This window comes from Talpa occidentalis, unplaced genomic scaffold, assembly GCF_014898055.3.
Source record: "Talpa occidentalis isolate TD23 unplaced genomic scaffold, MPIMG_talOcc4v2.1 talOcc4.8, whole genome shotgun sequence".
Lineage (NCBI taxonomy): Eukaryota > Metazoa > Chordata > Mammalia > Eulipotyphla > Talpidae > Talpa > Talpa occidentalis.
The window spans coordinates 110,935,618-110,957,841 of NW_023605194.1; the positions used below are offsets into that span (position 1 = coordinate 110,935,618).

At 40.6% G+C, this 22,224-nt stretch overlaps 1 protein-coding gene and 1 long non-coding RNA gene across 4 annotated transcripts in view; one reads left to right on the forward strand and one right to left on the reverse strand.

Annotated features, from left to right (window-relative positions):
- Window positions 1-241: 241 nt before the first annotated feature.
- GYPA (glycophorin A (MNS blood group)) lies at window positions 242-21,946 on the forward strand. 3 transcript variants are annotated; one of them, XM_054690459.1, is made up of 8 exons: window positions 242-327; window positions 3,669-3,767; window positions 3,959-4,027; window positions 4,198-4,248; window positions 13,976-14,014; window positions 15,440-15,525; window positions 18,259-18,331; window positions 21,559-21,946. In XM_054690459.1, the coding sequence occupies exons 1-8, from the start codon at window positions 291-293 to the stop codon at window positions 21,564-21,566; spliced, it is 462 nt and encodes a 153-aa protein (XP_054546434.1). In that variant the 5' UTR covers window positions 242-290; the 3' UTR covers window positions 21,567-21,946. The 3 variants fall into 3 exon arrangements, with proteins under 3 accessions (XP_054546434.1, XP_037352798.1, XP_054546435.1); XM_037496901.2 differs by lacking the exon at window positions 4,198-4,248 and adding an exon at window positions 12,083-12,190; XM_054690460.1 differs by lacking the exon at window positions 4,198-4,248.
- LOC129145040 (uncharacterized) overlaps window positions 15,461-22,224 on the reverse strand; it is a 29,702-nt gene continuing 22,938 nt past the window's right edge. Inside the window, exon 4 of the long non-coding RNA XR_008550038.1 lies at window positions 15,461-15,516. This is a non-coding gene — a long non-coding RNA (uncharacterized LOC129145040). The remainder of the gene's footprint in view (window positions 15,517-22,224) is intronic.

The window sequence follows — 22,224 nt, forward strand, 5'->3', positions numbered from 1 at the left end:
ATGCCACTTAATTTATGCAAAGAAAATGTAACGCCTAGCAGCCAGTCCCTTGAAATGCAGCTTTTGCTTAACACTGTAATAATCCCAGTGAAGCAGATATCCTTGTATCTTTATGCACAGCTGTTAAACAATTTTGCATTTTTTTAAATGCCTCCCACGCCTATCAGCTCATGGCGGCCCAGGGATCGTGGGCTTGACAGATAAGGGTGTGCAGACTGGGGGCCTGAGGTTGCCGCGTCCAGTCATCCTTGGTGGCTTCCTTGCACTAACTTTGAGCTCAGGATCTCAGGATGTACAGAAAAATAATCCTGGAAATGCTTTTGTCAGGTAAGTGAAAAAAAATTTTTTTTTAAAGATTTATTTATTTATTTATAAAAGAACCAGGGTACGGTCCAGATGCGCGGGAGGGTGAGAGGATTCACCAGAGACAGAGTGGGGAACAGAACAGGCAGACTGATGAAATACACTGCTGAGGGAAGTAGCGAGCGAGACAGGAGAGGTCTGCTCGCCATGTGGTTTGCGCCGAGGCCAGCGGGGATCGAACCGGCACTGCAGAGGCTGCGGACAGCTTCACAGTGCTGTGCTCAACCACCTGCGCCACCAGGGGAGGCCCAGTGAAAAATTTTTTTAGCATGATGCTGTTATATTGGATCCAACACTATAGATTCAAATAAACTATTTGGGTTCTCGCTTACTTAAATGAATAAGTAAATGAAATTTCTTGGGGGACTCACCTGGCAAACTGTAGGTATGTAGGAATGGCCGGGGGAGGGGGCCGATGGGAGGGTCTGGCAGGGGGAAAGCAGTAACTAGAAATTACTGGATCGCAATTTTCCACTGTGAAAAGCATGCTTCAACGCTTAGCCCAGCTAGAATCAAAAGCATTTTATCAAACCTGATGAGAAACATCTCTGTGTGAATAACTGTGTTGCTTTGTTTGAGTTTTAATGAAGTTAATTTCTAAGTTAAAGGGCCATTAATGAAGGTGATGGTGGATATATAACCCTCTGCTTTAAAAAAGTTTCCCCAAAAATTATAATTTCCTCCCTCTCCTGCCAAAAAAGGTACAAACCTGAACCCTGAAACCATAGGGGAGTCGTTTGCCTTTCCGTGGGTCCATTGCTGAGGTGTGAGGCCGGAAAAAGAGAAATCAGCTCTTATTGCTTAGGTGTTATGTGGTTTGCGGAGAAATTTAAACCAATCCATTAAAATACAGAAATAACCTAGGGGTGTTATAAAGGTGTATTAAATTAGCATTATTTGTGGTCTCTTGCTAAGAAGGTTATGGTTAACATCTTCTCAAACACAGCGCTTGTGTGTTAGAAACAGATAAGGCCAAGCACTTGCTAGTCCTTTCTGGACAGACTTAGCTCTGATGACAGCCGGCATTGGGGATTGAGGGGCGCTCCCTCGGAGCCAGAGAAGGGATCAGCATTTTCCAACCACATTCAGGGAAAAAAAGAGTGTGATGCTCCATAGGTATTCAGAGATATAATTTGTGTGGTCCCGGAAGGTTCCATGTTAATCAAAATTAGAAATTGGAGGCGGCGGGGTGGCGAGGGGAGCACAATATTTGGCACAATTTTGTGTGGCTTAGAACTGCCCAAAATTTGAAAAAGATTGCTGGAAAAAAATTGATTCTTCTTCTACAGCTTCCTGGCTAGGGAACAGATTAGGGTCACCCCAGCTTCCCGCCAAAAGTCTTTGTACCCTCTGAAGCCTTCCAAAGAACCTCTCTTATGTGACTGCTTTATAGACTGTGGACCCAAGTCAGGCTCTGAGGTTAAGAAACAATCTGAAAACACAGGATCGGATTCTTCATCTAGGAAATGGTGTCACTACCTGAAGCCTCTAAAATGTCCCAGTTACTTAAAAATAGTTGCACACTACACCCCCCCACCAAGGTCTGCATGTGCTGGCTTCCTTGGGGGACCCAAAGGCACAGACCGGTGCTTCCTGCACAATGTGTCTCAGGCTGGAGGGGAATCAGAAGGAACAGGGAAAGATGGAAGGGAAAAATGCCTGTTTTCATGCTTCAGACAAAAAGAGCACTCCCCGGAGCCAGGCCTTGTGGACAGCAGTGTGGGTGACTCAGCGATTCTCAGCTGGGAAGCACCTGCTCAGAGTGATTCAGCAAAAAAGCAAAGCACCTTCTTTTTCTTCAGTGATCCCAGAGCCTTCCTCCCCATTTAAGTGTAACAAAAAAGAGTTCTGAAGGGCTTTTCAGGGCCCACAGTCTCAACATTTCTTAAAAGTAAAACCTGTGTGTTCCCTCATGCACCCCCCATGCTGCTGGGCAGAGGAAGCTGTCCACAAGTGGTAGCTGTAGAACTGAGATGTGACCAGAATTTTGCCACCGACTGGTTTCACAGACCCCAGTAAAGCCCCCTGAATCTCACTCTCCTTGTGCCTGTTCAACTGTCTGCCCTTGGCATCTAAAAATCCCTTCCTGGGGCCTCCTGGTGGCACAGGGGTTAAAGACAGCACTATTAAGCTATCACCAGCCACTGCAGCATGAGTTCGATTCCTGGCTGAGTTCTCCCCGCCAGCCAGGGAGCTACCCACATGGCGCAGCAGAGCTTTCCTGCCTGGCCCGCTGCTCCCCTCTACAGTATACCTCAGTACATCTGCCTGTTCTGCTCCCCACTCTGTCTCTGGTGAATCATCTCATCCCCCACAGCTTTGGCCTTCACTCCAGCTCTTATATGCATAAAGAAATAAATATTTAAAAAATAATAAATGGGGCCTCCCCTGGTGGTGCAGCAGTTGAGCACTGGGCTGCAAAGCTGCCCGCAGCCTCTGCAGCGCCGGTTCGATCCCCGGCTGCTCCCCGGCCACCGGAGGAGGGTCCCACATGGTGCGCAGACCCCTCCTGCCGCCCGCTGCTCCTCTCAGCAGTGTACTTCGGTCCTTCTGCCTGCTCTGCTCCCCGCTCTGGCTCTGGTGAATTCTCTCACCCTCCCGCGCTTCTGACTGTACCCAGTGCTTGTATAAAACAAAAAAACAAAACAAACAAACAAATAAATAAATAAATAAAAACATGCCTCTGTTAAAAAAAAAAAAAAGAAAAAAAATCAATAATAATAATAATAAATAAAACTCGCTTCTCTGGGCCTCAGTGAGTCCTCAGACGCCAGCCTAGATGAGCAGCAGACTTGTTCCCAAGCCTGTACATCTCTTTGCTTTGGTGCCAAAGAAATGTTTTCTTTCTGTTAGGGAAGGCGCACTGCATTATCAGTCCTGCGAGTGTCAGGTGTGCGCTGAAGGGCAACGAGTGTTGTTTGCGCTCAGGTCCCTGTAGAAAGTCCAAGTCTCTTGTTCCCCAGACTGCCGTCCCCTTTTTTTGACTTAGCCACCACGATTTCTCCTCTTACAGTCCAAAGGGTTCTTTGCATTTAGCTCTTCTTTGCATTTAGCTCATCTACATGCCTAGGAATGAAACTGGCATTTGAAAAAGCAGGAACACTCCTCTGTGGGTTCCTTTGGAGAGAACTCAGGGCAGGAGAAAGACGAGACTGTTCCTCAAAACTGGCTTCTGCTAAATTCAAAGTTGAACTGTGTCTTGGGATGAATTTCTTTTGACTTTGGGTTCCAGGGGATTATTGGAAACATCTATGAATCTATCTGGGAAGCATGTTTTAAGTGACGTCCCTAACTTGTCTTTCTAGGTTCTATTTCTACACCAACCGCCATCCTCACAGTTTTTACTTTGAGTTACCTGGCCATGGCCGATGATGTTACTCCTGATCCAGCTCAGTTACCCACAGGTGGGTTATGGATTTCCAGTCACTGTTATCAGTTTAAATTCCTGGTAGAAAATGGGGGAAGAATCGAATTACAAGTCTCCTGCCAAGTTGTTTCTTCCAATCTGAATTGAAAATGGGACCTCTTTGTGAGTGACCACAGGCATTTGGCCATTAACCCCCTGTGACCTTACCTTGTTAATGTTCTTTGACAGTTTCCACAGCGGAACTTCACAGTACCCTAGCTACTAAGTACACAAGTCTACCAACAATTCATCCAGAAGGTGAGTTGGCCACATCACAAAACCATTATGTAAAAACAGAAGGTTTGATTTTGTTTTTTTAAATAGGTCTATGTTTTAATTTTTTAACTGTGTATATTTGTTTTCACACATTCAGTCAAGAAAAAGGAGACTTTTTGAAGATGTTAATACTCTTACTGAATACTTTCTAGGTACCACGCACCAAGGATTATTTCATTTTATCGTGACAACAACTCCACAGAGTAGGTATCATTCCCATGGCCCAGATAAAAGTGTTTCAGAAAGTTTTAAAAACTTGCCTGAGGTCAGGCAGTCAGTGATCTGGGTGCAGGTCCAGAGAGTCTGACTATAGAGTCTTTACCCTTAGCCAACTCATTCTCCTCCCATCCCCCAAAGAGAACACCCACCATTTCCTTTTCTGCAATCCAGTCATAAGCACCTCTGGCGTTCTGGTGCAAATCTTCCAGGTATTTTTTCTATGCATGTTTATAAATATGTACTTTAAAAATACTAGATAGAATATTCCTGACACCTGCCTTCTCTTCATTCAAAGAACATTTTTTCCATGTAATGATACAGGTTCTGGCTTCTGGTGGATAGTCTGGGAAAGGAAACAGACAAATGCAATTCACCTGTGCAGTCAGGTGTGCATTTGACACAGAGGTGATGTTCCAGGCTGGGCTCTTCCTTACTCTTGCTCCAATGTCACTCGGGGTTCTGCTGAAGTTGGATGGTCTTTCTTCAGGTCCGGCTAGTGAATGCTAACTGTATGACAAGGATATTAGCCTTGTATGCCTTGTTACCAGGGTGAGATCATCTTTTTATCTCGGGATCTCCCTTTAACATTCTATCACTCTTTATTTCTCAGTCACGATCGTATTTAAAAATCAACACAAAAGAAATCCAAAGCACAAAATACGAGGATAGTTCATTTATTGACAGCCACTGGGAAGATGACTCGTGGCAGTGAAATTTCATCTTGCTAGAAGATGTATTGCACAGATTAGCCTCTGGTATCTTTCCAGGGATATTCTGTCAGGGGCAAATATCAAAAGCATCTTGTCAGGCAGTTCAGCACCGTTACTTCTAAGTGAGTGTATGAGAATGTGGGAACCCAGTCGAGATTATCCACATTGATTGATTGCTCGAAAGGCACACACATTAAGGACATGTGATGACGAGGCAGGTAGCACTCAGGCCCCTGCAGACGGTACCGCTGCTTTCTGGACCTGACACAACTGGAGGAAACAAAATTGCTCACTACTCTTACAATTCTGCCTTTTCTTTTTCTTTTGTCTTACTTTTCTTCTTGTTACTGAGCTATCATGACCTCTATTTCAGAATCATTGTGGAATCCATCCTTTAATAATATAAATTAATCCTTCCTGTCCTCTTTAATGTCTTTTTCATTAATTCTTTCTAACAGTCTAAAATGCTATTGCTGTTTTGATTTACTTTTTTTTTTTGGTTGACTATACTGTTGCAACTTTTTTAATTATTTTGGTTTTTTTGTACTGTTTCTTTGTTTTATGTTTTTTCTTCTTTTCCCTATTTTGACTCAAACTAATGGTGTTTGTCTCTTAATACAGAAATTTGATCCATAAGCATTTATGAATTCACATAAATTGAATTCACTGGTATTAATATATTTTTGTTATTTTTATTCCATACTTTCTCTTTTAAATGATTTATTTCTGATCTTCTGATATATATGCTGTTTTATTTGCCCTTGTCCTTTTATATGTTTAGAAAGTCTATAGCCTACTGATAGTTATCCCATTGGCTAACTTTATGTTTTTAAAAGCATTCTCACTCAGAATTCCCAAGCCATCTTAGCGGCACATTACACATAGATAGAAATTCTGAATGCTTTTATGTACCTGACATGGGCAGGATATAGTGGTTCTAGGCTGGGGTCAGCTGGCCAACAGCTTTGGGTGCCTTGAAGGGGTGACAGTTGTGTCAAGGTGAATGTGGGGCTCCATGCTATAACTTGGGCATCAGGGACCCACCTTCAGTTGCCACTGAGGTGGAATTTGCTAGATCAGCCCTGGCTCACAGAAATTTGTGGTTTGGGTGAGAAAAGATGAAAAGGGCAAAGGATATAGAACCTTGGATTCCTGGGTGACCACAAGGTCACCCACAGTAAAGATCAGCAGCTGTGATGTAACCAGTCACTAAAGGTAAATGTTACCAATAGAATTTAGAGGTGGATGCATAACATGAAATATCAATCCCTTAGCTGCTGTGATGGTATTAGCTAAAATGAAATTAAAAGGGAATTTCACGTGGGACCTTGATGTTAGAACAAAATCATATTTCAGGGAGTCTAGCGTTGGCCACTAGTCTTAAAGCCACCAGAAAGGGAGAAGTTATGCAGGATCAACAGGAAGTGCCTGTACAACCTCTGGTCACCAGGAAGGTAGTTTGCATAGAGAGAAGACACAGCCAGAAGCAATTGAAAGCAGGGATAGAGCGGGAAGGAGCCAACTCAGGTTGTAGATCCTATCGTCTACTTCCTGAGGAGCCTTTGCTGAAATGGATGGGTAGCGTGACTAACTAGGGGGCTGAGTCTTTGGTTCTGAATGCTGCAGAGAGAATATAACCAGCTCTGTGGACTGAACAAAATCCACTGTAAAATCTATTTACCCTGAGAAATGCAGGGGAGGCCAAGTAACACCCCAGAGGATGTTTTAGGTGTGCAAGCCACATGAGAGGGGCTTTTTTGATGACTCTTTAAGAGGTAGTGACAGAAGACTTGATTCAAAAAATGATATTAAAGGCTAATCAAAAAATAGTCTCAAATGTTGTCACACCAATCATTTTTCTTTTAAAGAGCGCAATTTCTCTGCACTATCATTGGCTACTTTGGCTTCCAAAAATCCTTCCAAAAATGAATAACAACAGACAGGTCGGATATTTGACTATATCACTGCAACTGGACCCAGGTTGGTCAATCTTTGGTTCAAGAGCAAAAGTGAATATTTCCCTTTAAAGACTGCTTCATGGCATAGACTTCTCCAAACATCTTTTGGAACAAGCAAAATCCTCATGAATACATTCATTCTTTACAAAATGATATGGTTTGGCAGAAAAGGATTGAATTGGAAGTCAGTAGATGTGAATTTCTGTTCCAGTTTTACCACAAATTAGCTGGGCAGAACTTCCAAAAATAAAATTAGCCATCAGTTTTCATGATCATCACAATGCCAAAAAACTACAGCACTTAGAAAATTTCATTTTCTGACTTGAAGATTCTTGAAGCATTTCCTATGCAGGGTGTACCCTGGCAAGAGTTTGCTTTTGCAAGATAAGACTTCTATCAGCTTCAGGTCAGGGGGTAAAGTAAACCGGCAAGAGCTGACTTTATCACATCAGGACAGAAGTCAACTCTGCAGCATGCCCACCCAGCCTCTCATTTGACTGCCATTCTTTCTAACGACATTCCATGTTAGAAATGGCAGCTGTCTGGGAAAGCCTAGGCTGGAGCATAAAGCAGTTGCTAGGCCACTGCTTCCAGCTGCCTCCCTAGGGGGCTTCTCCTTCTCCTCATTGTTGTGATGGAAACAATGTCTGAAGCCTCTCAGGCTCTCAGGCTGGGAGAGGAATCCCAAACAGCTGGGGTGTCAGAGCAGTGAGAATAAGAAGCAAAAGGGGTGAATGTTCTGGAACAACTCAGATGTGATACAAATGTAAGCTGTGAGCTAATCCGACCATGCACATTTGGAGTATCTTATATGCCTGGTGGTATATTTGTGAATTCATTCCACTCTTCCAGCTCTAAAATTATGTGACCCTATTCAGGTGACAAATGTGTAGTTTGGATAAAGTACCACAGCAATACCATTTTTCAGCATCTGAGGACTGAAAAACAAGTTTGTTTTTCACTAGGAGTTTGAGGGCTTTCTTGGCCAGCCCTTCGAATTTTTGTTGTCATGGGACATTAAACTCTTGACACCCTTTGCTTCTCAGCTGACCCCCAAACTCCAGGTGAGAGTAGGTTATATTCTGTTTCCCCCGTGTTTCAACCATGCTGTTTCCTTACCTGTTTTCCCCTCCTCCTCCTAAAACTCTACCCATCTTTCAAGGGTCAGCCAGTGAGTCACTGCAGGTAGACAAGGGGTAAGAGCTTCAGAGTGAGTTTCTTAGAGCCTGGCTAAGGGAATGTGTAGGGCAGGCCCAGGCCCAGGCCCAGCTCCTGGGTAGCGAGGTGCTGGACACATCTTCCATAATAGCCCCAAGTGAATAAGCTTCACTTGAAGAGAGAGGTGGAAGGTTCAGGGAGTCTAGTGTGTTCTTGCTAAGAGAAGTGAAGGCGTTACAAAAAGACCCTCATGTCAACATTGCTAGGGAAGAAAACAGTTTCTCTCAGAGGTTACAGCAAAAGAGTATTGAGGGCTAAGAGGCATAATATAAGCAGTACAATAAATGGATGTGAAAAAAAAAAAAATACATGATCACTACCAAAATGCAATCCTTAGGACAGCAGAAACCTCAAGGAATTTGGTTGGTATTTTCTCTGCACAATGCACCGCAATGTTCACCAACTAATATGCTAAGCCATCAAAGAAATCTTGCTAGTGGGCAGAGAGGCAGGAGGTAGAAACTTTATTGGAAATCAGCAGAATCAAGTATCTGTTCTGTTGTTCCCAGCTGTGCTAATCTGAGATCGTCACTTAATTTTCATAACAGATTTCTTTTCTGGCAAGAAGTTGGATTAGATGTTCCAAGAGAACTTTGAAAGGAAAATGTCAAAGTACATTCTGAATTAAGTAGAACAATATTTACATTAACCTTTAAGCTGCGAGCAATGTAAACAGACAGTGAGAGATGATGATTTAGCTACAAAAAGCCAGAGACTGGCCATTCAGACCCTCAGAGACTGAGGCCAAGCTGTGTCTGTTGCTTAATGGGTACAAATGTGCTTAGACGCTTTCCGCCAAGCTGACCCGATGCAAACTCAATTATAAAGAATCCTGTTTAAAATCTACTTTTTCACAAAAATTTGGTGACTCTCCTTAACGGAGTATGTCCAGAGATGTCCATTAGCCCATTAGGGCCCAAGGAGCGCCAGGTCCACAGTATGGCTGTCAGGGGCAGCCTGAGCACATCTGGGTGTTTGCTGGAGGTGCGCTGTGAGCCTTGGGTCTCCTTACCTTGAACTGTAAAAGAGACATGAGTGCCTGAGGCTGTGGAAAAAGATATTTCCTTTGTTTCTCCTCAGTGATTTTTTTTTAAACCACTCGCTAGTTCATTTAACTTCAGAAGATCTATAAAATTCTTGACATAAGTCCATCTTGGAAAACCAGCAATTTCTTTAAATTTAATTAAATACTAGAAAATATAAAAGCTGGCCTGTGTGACCAGAGCTATTGTTCTTTCAGCCAACACTGTGAACTCTGGACTTGGTTTTTTTGAACAGTTTTAGTAACAATTGCCCAAATAAAAAATGTTCAAACATTAATTTTAACAGTCTATGAAATATAAAAATCTACTCAGTCTGTTGCTGTTGAGAAGGCAATAAAAATAACAAGTCTCTGATCCCTTTTCATACATCATGTTAATTACTATTGAAATGTTTATAAGCATATTTTTTGGGGGGGAAAGGAAAGAAAAATTGTGACAAAAATCATTTGTCAACTACATTATTAGGTTGTGGAGAAAATGATATTTAAAAACATTTTCCATCCAACTGTTCTCAGGGCATTTATTTACTTACTGCTGGTGATTTTAGGTGACAGCAATAAGAAATTATATCAAAGCAGCAAGATCTGGAGAATGAAAGCAAGCATGGCTAAGAACATAAGTGGCAAATTTCAGTCCCAAGTCAATTTGGCCACCAGTCAGTTTTTGAAAGGGTGCAAATAAAACATAATGAGACTTGGAAGGAGCATGTACAATTTTTGGAAACTGCCTCAAGAACTTTGTTCCTGTAAATGCATTGCCTTCCCTGTCAGCTCTTCCTAAATTCAACTCAGTTTAGAGGCTGGCTGGGAAGCAGGGGTGGGGGACCTACAGGTCTGGGTTGGAAAGAGAAGACCACAGCCTCTCACTCAGCACAAATGTTAAGGCCAATGTCAGAGTCTGAAGTCCTGCTCTGTAAACAGGGGTGTTTTTTGATCTTGGCGGGGCTTCTGCCTCTGCTTCTTCTGGACAATATGGGCACTAAATGCTCCTTCCCGATAAGGTCAGTTGTTGGAGAAGAAAGAAGTCTACCTATTTGCTAGAGGATTAAATTATTTTGATAAAGTTCAAAACCCGTTTTAATGAATCCTCTGTCCTTAATATTGTCTCATTTACATACATTGCTTATACCTTTGGGATGATTTTTTCCCTTTCTCTAATGTTGAAAATTAAAAGCATAGAGGAGCCAATTTTAAAAGACATTAGGTCTGATTGTTGGGTCTTTGCCTTTTTTTTTTTTACAACATGCTATAATTTTCTGTCCACTATGCCTCAGACTATAAGCTTCTCCACCAAAGGCAATGCCAGGAAGTGATAAGGACCCCTCTGAGGAGGAGTAGCTTGCTTGCCAAGGGACTGCTTATCTTGGCCACTCTCTTGAGATGGGAACCTCTTTTTTTTTTTTTTAATTGAGGAGACATTTGTTTGTAGTGCTGTAGTGGTTCCAGGTATACAGCTGCTCAGTTCAGCTCCAGTAAATACCATACTGTCCCCATCAAGCGTCCGGTCACCATCAGCCGGCATCATCCTCTGATGAAGAAAGCCGTGGCCTGCTCTTCTCCCATATCAGCCTCCACATCTTCCAAAAATGGAATCCGGCTCACACCCTTCATCATGTCCCCATCGAGTGACAATGCCACCAGGGGCCACCACACAGGGTGTTCCCCACCTTTTCTCTTTTTGCGGGCCCATTTCTGTAGCTCTCTCCTCACGACTGGTGCTGCAATCCCCCCAACTCTTAATGAGATCTCAAACTCTAGGTCATTGCTCTCCTCATCATCTTCCTGGTGAAACCCTAGACTTTATTCTAGAAAAGTTCAAAAAGATCTTCCCCCTCTTCCTCCATTAAGTAGAGTTGACCACACCCCTTTGTGCCCCCACTGCTACCATCACTCTATTATACAGAGATTAAATGCTCATCTCTCTCTACTAAGCTGGAAGAGAGAGAAGACATTATTATTAACTCATTATATTCCCAGTACATAAACAAAGCAGGCATGCTAAAAATTGGAACACTATGCAGCTATTAAAAACTATGTCATGGAAGAGCATTTGAAACATAGGGTCTATGTCCATGGTATATATTTAAATACAAGGAGCCCATATTTAGAGGTAGTAGCTAAAAGCTCAAATGGCTAGAAACCAAAATGTCTAAAGTGTCTGTCTCTGGGGGGTTGACAATAGAAGATTTTTATATTGTTCTTTGGACTTTCCTCTGTGTCCCAACTATTCTTCATTAAATCCAGTTTATTTTTGCCATAAAAAATATCATTTAATTTATAAAACTTTCTAAAATAATTTATAAATTTTATGCTAATAAAAATAGTCTTTTAATTATGCAAATGAATGTATAATCTAGTAAAGGATAGATGAGAATTCACATCCCATATTCATGTTTGTGTGCATCTATATTATGCTAAAGAATAACCATCACCTAGAATTTGTTATATCACGTGGTTATGTGGAGTCTCAGTCAGAAATCTTATATCAGAGTCAACATTTCTTATAATTCTATTACAATTCTGAAATTCTACTTTAGAAAGGGAGAAAAGATGTTCATTTTTGTTTCCCTTTGTTCATTCATTTGTTTTCTCATCTTCCATATTGAGTGAGAGTGGTTGATGTTTCTTTCTCTGGTTTATGTCACTTAGCATCACACCCCCTACATGCATCCATGTTGTGTAAATAGCAGGATTTCATCTTTTTCATCACTCAGTAGTATTCCATTACAGTAGTAGTAGTCCAGTATATATATATATATATATATATATATATATATATGCCACATCTTCTTTATCCACCTGTCCACCTATGGGCATATAGATTGTTTCCAACTCTTGGCTACTGAGTCACCACATTCTTGGTCTTTTTTTCAACTTCTCTTTTATACAGATTTGGATTCCTCAAAGGACTCATCACTGGCCACGTCTCCTATTGCTAGGATGATAAAAGAAGACGTTTTAGTTAATAAAAACCAATCCCTCCCAGCAGAGGGAAAAGGTTTGTTCTGTTTTAAAATAGCTGCTTTGGAGTCATAGTCATGATGCAACTCTATTTACTGGAACCTGTCACTGTGGGGAAACAAAGGCTGAGAAACAGGAGCTCAGTAGCCATGGTCCCTATTCGGGGGAGTCCTCACTTCTGGAATATCTCACAGAAAAAGCAGGATAGGTGAAAAAATTAAAGCAATCTAGCCAAGCACGATAATAATGAATATGCCCTTGCAATGGTGGCACAGATAAAGTGATCCAAACTCGCAGTGCAACGAGAGCCTGTGGTCAAACCAGCCCTGGCTTGGCCTCCTCTCTACAACCCACCCCCAGGGAGCTGAATGCTGAGTTTGCCAAAGGGTAGTGGTCCCTTTAATTTCAAAATGGAGCCTCACAGTGATTCCCCAAAGGTTAAATGAGAATATATAAAACTGCTTGGGCCAGAGGCCAACACATCTTACGTCTTCACAAATGGAGCCAATCTGGGTAGTCAGGCAGCATTCACTATCTCTGGGTTATTTTTCCGAGGAAAAGAAGATGACTGTTAAAGTTGGTTAAAGGTAGAAAGGCGAGGGCCTGCTGTAGGTGGGGCTTTTTGACAGGATACTGTGGATTTGAAATAAAGCCTCAGAGACAACGGAGAGTGGCTACTAGATCATTAGCTAGCAAACACTGAGAAACTCACTGTACTCCATGGAAGCATGGATTTCAGGAAGACCAGAGAACAAGGGAGAAAGATTAGGCTAAGCACTCAGAACTACAGCTACACAGAAAACCAAACCAGACATAGTCCATTTTTAATGCCAAGAAAACCCCCACAAAATTTATTTTAAAAAATAATAAGTGCTTGCACCTGATTATTAGCTATCTGGGTTCAATTAAGCACACTAATTTTCAAAGTGACTTCAATGAGAAGCCAACACAGTGCTGTCAAATTGGAAAGGCCCAGCGTTGCTGCGCTAGTGGGTTGGGCGTTGTGCTACATCCTTCCACGCATCATGCAAATACATCTTCACAGGGTCCCAAGAAGATAGGTACTCCAAACTTCCTTTGTCCAAGAGAATATTAAAGTGCAGGGAAATTAAGTAACTTCCAAGTTCACACAACCAACCCTGTACTCACACAACCAATCCTGTAACTCTTTTTGGGGGTCCAGAGGGTTTACACAACTAGTGAGCGCCCCAAAGGAGGTCAACTCCCACCCACCTTTGCATGTGATCTGCATGTAGTGTACCAGAGTATGTGCACTCCTTAAATTTAAGATAATTGTGTAGCCTAGCCCTAAGGGGCTATCCAGAGAAAGAGAGCTGAGATGTGACTGATACGGGGAAGCATTGCTCTGGTAGAACACTTAGGTAACCATACTAGAAACTTCTACAGACAGGGAATCCAAGTGGAACTATTGGGGAAAGCTCCATGAGACACTAACCATTTGGGTTCTGAAGTTGGCCATGACGAGAATCTGGAAAAACAGCAAGAATCTGGAAAATCAACAGCAACACGAGTTTGCTTTAGGTTGAATGGGGTTTCACGTGTGTCTCCTTTCTAATCACTATTTTTTACATTTTTCCAAAAATGTATTTTTTCCTATGAAAATCAAGAAGTGATTCTTTCCAGTATTTTCTCATCCCATTCCCTTTAAAGACATGAGTTTCTGGCCCATAAAAACGTACCAGGTAGTGAGTCCCCCAAATGCAATTAAGAAAAAGAAACCTATTTTACAATCTCATTCCAAAATGGTATTTCTCAGACATACCCAGTTTTCTGACTTGATGATGAAATTTTGTCTTTTTAGGTGGAAGACAGCAAATGAAACACCAATTCTCAGAACTAGGTATGTTAATATTTGACATGCTGCGATAATTATTTCATTTAAAAGTATGTATTTCTAGTTTCAAATGACTAAGAAAAATAACAAGCATAAATTTTAAAAACAAGAGTGTGTTTTAACTTGGGTCACATAAAATTGTAAAGGCACACAATCTATGCTTTATTTTTAAAAATTTCCTATTTTCTTAAATACTTAAGAAATAGCTACATAACCTGATCATTTTTAAGTTAAATACTTTAGCTGTCTTACCAATCATGTCTACTTGAGAACATTCTCATAAGTTTATGAAAATGTCTCAAAAGTTTGTAAAACAATTGAATGTCTCTCTTCCCCACTGTAAGAAAGCAAAGACCTTGGAATCATACACTTAATTAACACCATATAAAAATAAATATGACCCAACCGTGTCTCAATCTGGATTCATTTTTGGCCTGTGCTGCACTTTAGGGCTATCTTCCTAGCCCTCTGTTACTAGAGACTGGCTTCCCTTCCTTTCAGAGCTGTGGTACAAATGCTTTAATTCATTATGTACATATTTGCTATTCTGCATTTCTAAGTCTCCATTCACAGTTGAACTGTGCCATACTTCACGCAAGAAAAATGGACTGTAGAACTGAATCTATGTCTTATAAATTAAATTTAAGTGGACCAGAAGGTTGAGCAATACCAGTGAGAAGTAAAGTTACTTTTACTTCTTTTTATCAATAATAAGGCTTTTAAATACAAATTAGCTGAATAAATATGGCCTTGGGCCTGTATGTCTTGCCTTCAATTCTATTTGGAAGCACTACAATACACAAGAGTACCTCTCACTTCAATTTTGTTTCATTCTCAACATGTAAAAGATGTGAAAAATATTTTGGTGATTTTATTATAGACTGCATGAGAACACTGTGGAATGAACAGAAGCACGGCATATAGGCGACCTGAACTGTGGTTGTCTGATTTAGGATAAATAACTTCATCTCATTTGTCTTTCCCTCATTTGTAAATTGCTCTTAAAGTTTTCTTCCAAACTTCCCATTCCTTGATCCATTCAACACTTTTTCACGCCGCTAAAGATGATTTTCTCTTTTTGAAGTTTGAAGCTATGGAAGAGTCTGTGGCTTTTCCCATAGGTGGAATGCTCATAAACTCTTAGTCATGTCCCTTTGAGAACACTGGTCTCCAATGGAAACACTGAGGTCTTGGCTCTGTCATTAACTGGATGTGTGACCTTGATCAAAAGACTTTATCACTCAAAATTCCTGTTTCCCACTTGGTTGCTTTGAGAAAAAATATTCTGAAATGATAAAACATACATCAAAATACATGAATGTACTTTCTATAAAAATGTAAAGTAATATTACCCTGATTGTACCTGTGTTACTTTCAGATGATAGTTGATTTCACACTTCTGTGATTTTCTGCTCTTTTTTTCTTCCACAGTGATCACAGTCATTATTTTCGGGGTGATGGCTGGTATCATTGGAATTATCCTTTTTATTGCTTTCTGTATTGGCCGACTGAGAAAGGTGAGAAATCTGTTTTTAATTTTATTGTAAGTACTCGTGTGAACAGCCTAGAAGGGTTTATTCCTCTGGGGTCAATTAAATTCAAAGAGAAATAAAACTGTAAAAAGAACTACATCTTTTTCACCTGATTATGCAGAAGTCACTGACTTATACTACTAGAATTTTTTTGTATTTTTCCTCTAAAGTTCCCCAAATATAAATCCACCCCTCATTTCCTAATGAAAGATCCTGCAAAGTTCTTGTCTAAGATAATTTAATGTATTTTGATGGCTATAGAGGAAATAGTCAAATTTCTAATTATAGTATATATTTTAATTTGTAGATGAAATATATTTAAAACAACACATTTACACATTGAAAACATTTGCTTTTTTCCATTCTATTATTTCCTGAAACAATTTTTTTCAAATCTCACCCGTGAATTTTCCAGCATGAGTACCTTTTTTCATCACTAAAGCTAATTTTAAATCCCTGTGACACAGCATTCCGAAGCATGTGTCCTTTTACTATAACCTTCCACTTAAAACATTTAAGACACATCGTGTGTGTGTGTGTGTGTGTGTGTGTGTGTGTGTGTGTGTGTGTGTGAGAGAGAGAGAGAGAGAGAGAGATGCTGTGAGTGGAAAAGTAATCCTAGATCTTTAAGTACCTACTCACAAAGAACAGTACAGCAGAGTTCTCCTTCATCCTTTCTTGTTTTTATATTATTATTTTGTCCATTGACAAACACTGCACATATGTTTTCCATCCCTGGAAAAAGAATCCCAGGGTGTTCCCTCCTGTGTGTTTTTGTCAGCTGGTGCATGATGCCAGCTGAGCTGTCAGTACAATGAAACCAAACCAATGGGACAGAAGCAGATTTTTCCGCCATTTTTCCAGATCTCTGAGTTACACATCAAATCTAGGGCTGATCACTCCACACTTGTTTAACCCACCTGTGAGTGTCACAATTTTTCCCAGCTCTGTAATCATCAATATTTCAAATTCACCGAAGTAACCATGCTTCATCATCACAGTTAGCGGCTGGGTGATGACTTTGGATCACAGCCTAATAAGAACCTGGGGTTTGCCTCTTCCCAGCATTGTTGATGCTATTGAGAGCAGCAGCCAGGACGTCCATTCATGTGCACCATTATGTAGAAAGACGGTGGACAGAAGCAACCTCTATTCCGGATCACTCCTTTGATTTCCACACTATAGCCACTCTCTTGATTCTTTTAAAGAGCAGGAACACTCTAGTGAGGCTTTAACAACAAGAGTGGTAGTAAAGCTACATACATGGGTTCCTTGACCCTTTTCTTTTCAAATTATTTTAATCTTTCTCTTTTCTTTTTATTTGCATTGGGCAAATTCTATAATCCTCCAGACTTATGACTGATTATCATTACCCCATGTATCACCTTTAAATAATGTTCTTAATATTTTTTTGGCTACCACTCAGCAGTTGCTTTGTTTTTGTTTCTTTATATTCCATATGAGTGGAATGTCTTTCTCCTGACTTCTTTCACTCAGCATCATCCTCTACTGTTACACCCATGTTTCTGTAAATGGCAAGAATTCATCTTTCTATTTTCATAGCTTAGTAGTATCCCATTGTGTGTGTCTGTGCGTGTGTGCATATATATGTATACATATACATATTTTATCTTTAATCCACTCATTGGTCATGAGGCATTGTAAATAGAGCTGTGATGAACATAGGAGTGCACATATCCTTTCGAATTCATGCTTTTGTATTCTTTATCCAGATACCTTGGAGTAGAACTGCTGAGTCATATGATAGGTTGATTTCTAGCATTGTGAGCTGCCGCCATATTGTTTTCCATAAGGGCTGGCCCAGTCTACAGTCCCACCAATAGTGTACAGGGGTTCCTTTTTCTCAACAGCCTTGCCAAAGTGTGTTGTTTCTGGTTTTTTGATAGGGACCATTCTCATAGGTGGGAAGTGGTATCTCATGTGGATTTTTTTTTCCATTGAAGTAACATTGCATTATAATTTTATATAAGTTTCAGGTGTGCATCATTGAGAGTCAGTATGTGCTTGTACTACATTAAGTTTGCTAATAAACATACAATTCTATCCTCCATCAGGCCATTGTTTCCTTTGTCCCAATTTACTCAACGCCTTTCCTTTATTGTCCTGGCAACCACTAATTGGTCTTAAAGTTCAAAAATTTTAAATAATACTTTCTTAATAAGAACAAAGAGTGTATCTGTTCTAATGGGAGCGATTTTGTAAGAACCTGAATATAAGATGACTTCTCTTGCCTAAGTATAAATATCAGGGGGGAAATCACCTTGTGTTGGGTTGTATGTATGTGTAGGTACATTTTAATCAAAAGAAAACAAACTCTAACCAAAATATAATTTTAAATGTAAGGCATGTTTCTTTTTTTTTTTTTTTTTAAGATTTATTTATTTATTTATGTAAGCACTGGGTACAGTCAGAATCGCGGGAGGGTGAGAGAATTCACCAGAGCCAGAGCAGGGAGCAGAAAAGGCAGACTGACGAAGTACACTGCTGAGGGGAGCAGCGGGCGGCAGGAGAGGTCTGCGCGCCATGTGGGACCCTAGCCCAGCGGCCGGGGATTGAACCGGTGCAACAGAGGCTGCGGGCAGCTTCACAACCCAGCGCTCAACCGCTGCGCCACCGGGGAGGCCCAGGCATGTTTCTTTATAGTGTCTTAAGTTTTGAAAATTTTGGCATTAATATTTTTCTGTTTCTTATTCATAGAAAAATTCACCTGGCGTAGCACCTGAATTGTACCAAGTTGCTCCCTTAAGTTCTATAGAAATAGAAAATCCAGGTTGGTGATAATATTCTTATTGCTTTTTGCATTTTGGGGCGAGAAATAAATTAATAAGTGATTCCTTTTGTTGTTGGGAAGGTTTACCCAATTAGAGTCATCTGTGTTCTATTTCATCACTGCCACCTTGTAAGATCTTTTCTTAAGGTGAACATTTGTCTGCAGCATAGTAAAATTCTCCCTTAGTCACAGACTAGCTTCTTAAAAGGAATAGAGCATACATGATAAGTAAAAGCAAAACCAAGTTCTTACTTCTTATTTTTCAAACTGCAAATTTGTCTATCAGAGACCCCTCAATGTGTATGGTTTAATCGTCCCAGATCTGGAGCCATAGATTTGAATCTATGCTCCAACCCTTGTTAGCTGTGTAACCCTTCACAAGCTGTAAATATGGAGAGAGCACTAATTTAATATGGAGATCATTTGGTCTGCACATAATGATAATTTGACCTCATGTTTCACAAGGATCAAATGACCTATGAGTGGAGGATTTAGAACAGTTCTTGGGCATTGTAAGTGCTCCTGCCTGCTAGCAGTTATAAATATTTCAACTCTATTCCCAAGTGACCTCCTCTACACAGCTGGCCAGTCACCTGGCCCACTGCTTCCTGTCCTCTCACAGGTGCTAAGTAGGTACGTGGCATGTGGAAGACTGCAGATATATTTTGCTTACACAGAGCAGTATTGACCCTCACAGTGTTTTATAAAAGGAGCATTCATTGCCAGCCTTAAAAAGTGGGAAATTTTTACATTAAAAAAATCCAAATATTAGTGACTCTTACAGACATAAGTAGAAACTGTAACAGAGCTGGGACCTTCCCACCAGCAAGAGAGCTGAAGAGTGATGCTGCCTCCACTGGTGGTTTTAATATCTGGGCAGTTTCCTTTACTACATTCCTTATGGCCCCGTGGAGAGCTTCACTCATCGTGTCTTGTCTTTTCTTTTTTTAATGCATACAAGAACTGGGGTGCAGGCCAGAGGTGCAGGGGGTGAGAGGATTCACCAGAGACAGAGCGGGGAACAGAACAGGTGTATTGACTGAAATACACTGCTGAGGGGAGCAGTGGGAGAGACAGGAGAGGTCTGCTTTGCCACGTAGGTCATCTCCCTGGCCAGGGATCGAACTCATGCAGTAGTGGCTGGTGAATGGCTTAAACATAATCTCAGCTGAAAGGATTAATTAAATTCTATCTGCAGATACTTTAGTAAAAAAGCTTTGAGTTATGTATGAGGCTCATTTCATTTATTAAGGTTACCTTGTTCTAGGATTTGCAGCTGGGACAAGTAATGTAAAGTATTTACCTACATTCTGCCTTGCTTCCAAAAAAATGTTTTCCTGTAGTTTTGAACATGAGCAATGACCATCCAAAGCTTGAACTTTTGCCACCTAAATGTCTAGATACCTTTGCCTCTTATTTATTCTGCTGACAAATTTAGGGTTTAGGGCTTCCTCTGCCTTTGTTTTCCATCCAGTCTTGACAGAGAAATCCACAAAAGTAGGAAAAAATCCAGTCTTCCAATAGGTATTAAAACTCCTTGACAGACATTTATAAAGTGCTTACTGTGAACAGAGCATCAGCTTCACAGTAAATATGTCAGTAGGAGTCTCTGTGTTTCGAAGCTGGGAGTCTAGTGGGGGAACAGACAGTTTATGTGGTTTCCAGTTTTCAATGTGGCCTTGCCATGAGCAAGTGCTAAGGTAACAGAGTTGTTAGCATTTAAAACAGACTGGAGCAGGTAGCAGAGTCTTCTGGGGATGGAGTTACCAAAGGGCAGTCCTGAAGCACGTGTGGACATTACCCAGCGCAACTAAGCTCCAGAGAGACAGGCAGAAGGAGCAAAGGCCTGGAAGGATGCAGTCCAGGGTGTCCCCAGAAAGCTCTGTGCCTTTCCACATTAGCAAGATCAATGTATTTCCTGTTCATGACTCAAATATATAATAGGCAGTGGAATCGAATGAACCAAATTTTCATTTCATTTCATTGTACTTGTTCAAATGAAATTATTAAAGTATCTTAGTAAGTTAGTGAAATGGGTTATAAAATCTGACCCCACTTACAAGAAACATTGGAAAACACATAAAATTATTTTTAAATGATTAAATTCTGTTTTTAGAAAAAATTGGGCAAAAGGAATTTAGGCCATGAGATGAGAGTCAACTAGGCCATCTCAACAAAAACTAGAATGCTAAGGTCTAAAAGATGAATAGCTTTGACTCCCTTGAACTTGCGTAGGATTAATGGCTGGTGGGAAATAAGAATAAGTGAATCCGAGGCATTCGCCCACGGCAGCAACCACATGGCCCACTCATCCCACTTGTCAGGGGAGAATGCTTGGGCTGCACAGTGCCTGTGATAGCCACATAGAAGAAAACAATGGGGGATGGGGCCTTGCTGATGGCTCAGGGGTTAAGTCTCAGTGCTATGAAGTGGTCACCAGCCACTGTGGCCAGAGTTGGGTCCCTAGCCAGGGAGCTGACCCACATGGCGCAGCAGACCTCTCCTGTCTCGCCCGCTGCTCCCCTCAGCAGTGTACTTCAGTCAATCTGCCTGTTCTGCTCCCCACTCTGTCTCTGGTGAATCCTCTCACCCCTGCACCTCTGGCCTACATTCCAGCTCTTGTATGCATAAATAAAATAAAAAATAAATCTTTAAAAAAGAAGGAAACAATGGGAAATGCTCAGCTTCCACTAGAGCAAAGCTCTGTCACCCTTTCCACATACTCTCTGTGAGTAACATGAATCCAGCCTTCCAACCAAGGAAGGTAGAACACCTGCTTTGATGGGGGAGACCTGTCCACTGCCCCCCTTCCACATGCTAGAATACAGACTGGGGGGCATGCCAGACAGGCCTGCGTTCAGACATACACATCATTCAATTCACTGTCAATGGCTGCCTCCCACTATATTCCCCCTCCCCCATCTGCCCCACATTTTCTATTAGTATCTCATCTCTGCAGAAACTAGGAAGAGAGTAATTATGTTTGTTCCTTACCTAAGGCTTTTAGAATAGATTTCCTAACAAATTTTATGTATTTCTTTACACATAACACTAGTAGAGCTAGTTTAAAAGAAATTGCCTTCATTTCCTAACAATTATATTCGAGAATAACTCTAAGAATTATAGACTGCTGAAATTTATTTTATGCATTAATATTCTGTTGTATTTCAGCATAACCATGTCTCACACTGCTGTTCAATGTTTTTTCCTCTATAATTCTTCCACAGAAAAGTAATCAATGAGAATCTGCTCACCAAGCAAAATTTTGGAAGTACTCAAAGACACAAGACATCCGTCAAGGGAAAAATAAACATGTAAATTGGATGCTTCGATAAATTGTCTGCCTTCCTAAACTGTACAATTTCAGGATGAAAATCTCATCCTGAATTCAGAGATTCAATGATGAAAAATATCTTTACTCATTAGTATTCCAAAATGAAGAACAAATATTTCCTTTCATGCTTGCTTTTGTGTGTTAGCCTCATTTTTATAATTCATTGATTCAGAAATGTGATCCAAAGTTTCAGTTGGCTTCACCCCACAGTTTTTTAAGGCCAACTTGGTCTTTTCTGTTTTTTTTAATGACTAGGCTGTCAAATGAAAGGCTTGTAGCATCTAGATGAAATCTAAGTTCTTTTAAAATATGAGTCTATTTTCACTGTTTTAAGTAAATTAGAGGGATACAAATTCACTGCTGAATAGGCAGGAAATGATATAATACTAATCAATATGGTATCTTAGTCACACTAATAAAGCTTGGAAAAGCATTGCATACCTATATATATGTACACTTATATACATAGACATAGAGATATGAATATAGATAAATAAAATCATACCCACATTCATCCTTTAGGACATAAATCAACACAAAAGGTTTTCCCCATAAAAAA